The sequence below is a fragment of the Colobus angolensis genome, unplaced genomic scaffold (genome assembly GCF_000951035.1).
Source record: "Colobus angolensis palliatus isolate OR3802 unplaced genomic scaffold, Cang.pa_1.0 Scaffold113, whole genome shotgun sequence".
Lineage (NCBI taxonomy): Eukaryota > Metazoa > Chordata > Mammalia > Primates > Cercopithecidae > Colobus > Colobus angolensis.
The window spans coordinates 5,974,871-5,978,669 of record NW_012112364.1 but is presented as its reverse complement, the minus strand read 5'-3'; the positions used below and the strand labels follow the sequence as shown (position 1 = coordinate 5,978,669).

Below are 3,799 nucleotides of genomic sequence, written 5' to 3'. Positions count from 1 at the left end.
TGTGTGTGTGTTGGGGGGCGCCGCACTCCGCGCCCGCCGCCACTGGAGCTCCGGGCGCAGGCAGGCTGTCCGGGTGCAGAGCGCGCCGCCTCCAGTCTCTCGGGCGGGCCCGGCCCGGCAGGGCCCCTGGCGGCCCCCGGAGGCGGGTTTCTTTGTCCCTGACTCCCGCTGGGCGCGAAGGCCTCCGGCGGCTAGCAGAAACCCGAGCCCGCGCAACGGAGCTCAGGCTTCCACGTGCGGCCCCGCGGGGCAGAGCAAGAAGGAGCGGCCGCGGGCCCCGGGCGCCCAGCAAGCATCCAGTGCCCGGCCCTCCCAGCTCCGCGGCGGGCTTCGGACGGTGGAGCGAGACACTCGCCTTTCGCTTCCCCGAGCCGATGCAGGGCTTGGGATGGCGCGGCTCGTCCTAAGCAGCGTGGTTTGGGGCGAGAGGAAGCCCACTGGAGCGCTCCCCTCCACCCAGACTCCCGAAGACGCGCGCCCGAGCCGAAGTCGGGGACAGAGAAGGTTCTCTGGCGCCCCCCTGCCGACTGCTTTGCGGCCGTCGGGACCGGAGCAGCGGGGCGGGACCTAAACATAGCCCCAACCCAAAGATGCCCAGAATGCTCCAAACAAAACCGAAACGGTGGCCGCATCTGCGTGTGCGTGTGTGTATGTGTGACCGGGAAGAGGGGTTGGTCTCACTTGCAACATAGTTTGCGCTTCTGTGTGTGTGGCCGAAGAATGGAAGAGAAACTGCCATGGCCCTGCAAGCCCATTAAATCAACTCCCCTTCCCTCCGACTCCCTCAACTCAGTCATATTCTATAGTACAACGCAAGGTTACGGAGCCCACGGGAAAACTAGTTTCCCAGTTTCACTCTGACCCTCCATCAATGTAGCCAGCTAGATTTTAGGTTACCGGCTTCTATCCTGCAGGAGAACTTTTGAGTCTCGGGAGACTCAGTGTTTCTTCCTCCCGCCTCTCGCAGTGCATCTTTCATTTGCTTTTCTTTGTAAAGCCAGGGCTCCTCGACTGCCTCCCGAGGAAGTCCTGCGCGCTGGCGCCCCGCACCTCGCCTGCCGCAGAGCGGCGCGGGCAGCAAGGCCGGGCGCTAGGACCGCGGGGAGCCCGGGCGGCCGCGGCGCTACCTTAAACCCAGCCCAATGCCGCTGCCTGCGCCACTCTGCGCGCCGGCGGGGGCTGCGCAGGAGGAGCGCTCCGCCCGGCTACAACGCTCCTCGAGCCGGCGCGGCAACACCTGTTCGCGGCAGCCTGGGCGGCACGCGAGCTCCCGGACGCGGCTCTCGTCGCTCGCCGCTCGCCACCCGTTCTAAGCCAATGGACATCTGCCGAGCCTCTGGAGAATCCTGGATACTAGCTTTGGACGCCTAAAGTTTCTTCTTCTTTTTGTTTTATTATTATTATCATTTTTTGGAGGGGGGACCGGGAGGGGAGATTTGTCGCCGCCACCAACGTGAGATTTTTTTTTTTCCCCTTGAAGGATTCATGCTGATGTCTGCAGAGTCGGTTAGAGAGTAAAAACAGCGCATGCCTTCCTGGAGTCAGGATCCGTAAATTCTGACGTAGCCCGTGCATCTTAAAAATCCCTATAATAACGCCTAGGCATTTAAGTTGCTATGGTCATTCTGATCTCAAACCAAATGGAGAAACTACGGATTTTTTTTCCTTATTACGGTCGGATGGGATGAAGACCTTCCTGCCTGCTAAGAGCTGGGGATCTGTCTATAGAGATACATAGATATGTTTATCAGTATGTCAGTGTGTGAGTATAAAGTGGTGGTTTCTTAGACTATCAGTGGTTTGACCTTGAACCTGTGCCAGTGAAACAGCAGATTACTTTTATTTATGCATTTAATGGATTGAAGAAAAGAACCTTTTTTTCTCTCTCTGCAACTGCAGTAAGGGAGGGGAGTTGGATATACCTCGCCTAATATCTCCTTGGTTGACACCATCATTATTGTTTATTCTTGTGCTCCAAAAGCCGAGTCCTCTGATGGCTCCCTTAGGTGAAGTTGGGAACTATTTCGGTGTGCAGGATGCGGTGCCGTTTGGGAATGTGCCCGTGTTGCCGGTGGACAGCCCGGTTTTGTTAAGTGACCACCTGGGTCAGTCCGAAGCAGGGGGGCTCCCCAGGGGACCCGCAGTCACGGACTTGGATCATTTAAAGGGGATTCTCAGGCGGAGGCAGCTGTACTGCAGAACTGGATTCCACTTAGAAATCTTCCCCAATGGTACTATCCAGGGAACCAGGAAAGACCACAGCCGATTTGGTAGGTATACCATTAACCCTTTACTGTCCATGAGATGACATGTTGAAATTATAACTACCAAGAAGGTGGTGGCCGGGTGGGGGACGTGGGAAGGGTTCTCCTCTCCTCCTCTCTTTCTCTGTATCTCTCTCTCTCTGTCTTGCCAGCTCAGAAAAAAAAATGCCTCCGGAATTGCAGATCTGCCGCCTGGCACTGATGCAAGTATACCCTGAAAGGCCCCCTACTTTTAATTTAAAGGGGGGCATAATTTATGAATATAATACAAGTTTCCAGTTCTTTTGCATCAGATACACGGGTGTAGGAAGTTTCTTTTGAATGGACTGATTGCACGAGTTTAAAGCTTTAATCATTAACTCCTAAGAACTTAATGCAGTTTCTTGAAGGCAGTGGGTATCTTGTGCCCAAATTAAAGTGTTTTTTTTTTTCCTTTCCCGCTTTCCTCTAATAAGTATACTGCTTGAATTGCATATTAAGCGCATTGTTTATTCCCCCCCTGTGAGGGTCTGAAAGCCCCATAGGCGAAGGTTGCTGACGGATTGTCCTGTTGAGAGGACTAAAGTCATATTTAAGGCTCCGTGAAAAGCTGGGGCAGAGGCTTAGGGAAAATGACTTGGGAAGAGGCAGGACGCTCAGAGGTTTTTGTCCTTCCAGCTATCAAGTGACAACCTCTGCTTTTAAATTTCCGTAGTGTGCAGCCCTGTGTGTCTCCTGCGTGGCTCTCTGGTGTGAGTGTGTGCGCGCGTGCAAACGCTGCGAGCTAATTTTAAAGGGCATTCCGAGGATTTCATTTTTCAGCGGAGGGTATTTGTGACTCAGCACTGAGGGCTGCAGACTCGAGGGCTGGTGGCTCTGCCCACTTTATGCCTGCACACACGTGCTTGCCTGGGCACCCTGAGCCCAACAGCACGAAGTCAACCGTCATAATTGGGTGTACTCTTGAGTTTTTTCCTTACTTAAAAAAAAAAAATTAAGCGCCAGTTTGGGCAACTAGACTGTTGGAGTTAACTTCTGAGTGAACCCACCTGACAACACTTAAACTAGGTCGTAAAAAATAAAGTCCTGTGGTGATTTTTCTTCCTCATGCTTTAGTGCCAGATGTTGAACACAATGTAAACTGTATGTTTAGCTTCGTGCGGCTGAGGATGATGCCAGAAGGTGAGGAGGATTCAGGCCTGGGCTGGGTATGGTCCCAGATCCACGAGGCCCAGGATTTGCTCCTCGTGCTCACCCCTGCGCCTAAGCCCACAGCTGAGCCTAGTAGTGTGAAATTGCTCTGGCCGTCTCCTCTCGCTGCTTAAAAGAAAAAAGTTATAGCTCTTCGCTTTGCAATTATTCAGTTGAAATATAACTATCCCTTCCCCACCCCAGACGTAAAGGTAGATTCTGGTTGTTGCAAAGAGAAGACTAAACTTTACTAAGTAAAGTGCTGTTTCCATCTGGCCTCTTTAAGGGCTGCCACCCTGCCTAGCGTTCGATACCAGAACAACAGGCAGTGGGCGGCCCTGGGTGGGCGAGCGAGTATGTCCGGG

The 3,799-nt window shown here is 53.6% G+C and overlaps 1 protein-coding gene across 1 annotated transcript in view; it reads left to right on the top strand.

Annotated features, from left to right (window-relative positions):
- The first annotated feature begins 1,159 nt into the window (after window positions 1-1,159).
- FGF9 (fibroblast growth factor 9) overlaps window positions 1,160-3,799 on the top strand; it is a 33,918-nt gene continuing 31,278 nt past the window's right edge. The window contains exon 1 of the mRNA XM_011958894.1: window positions 1,160-2,270. Within this exon, the coding sequence (XP_011814284.1) occupies window positions 1,994-2,270 (277 nt within the window). The 5' untranslated portion in view covers window positions 1,160-1,993. The remainder of the gene's footprint in view (window positions 2,271-3,799) is intronic.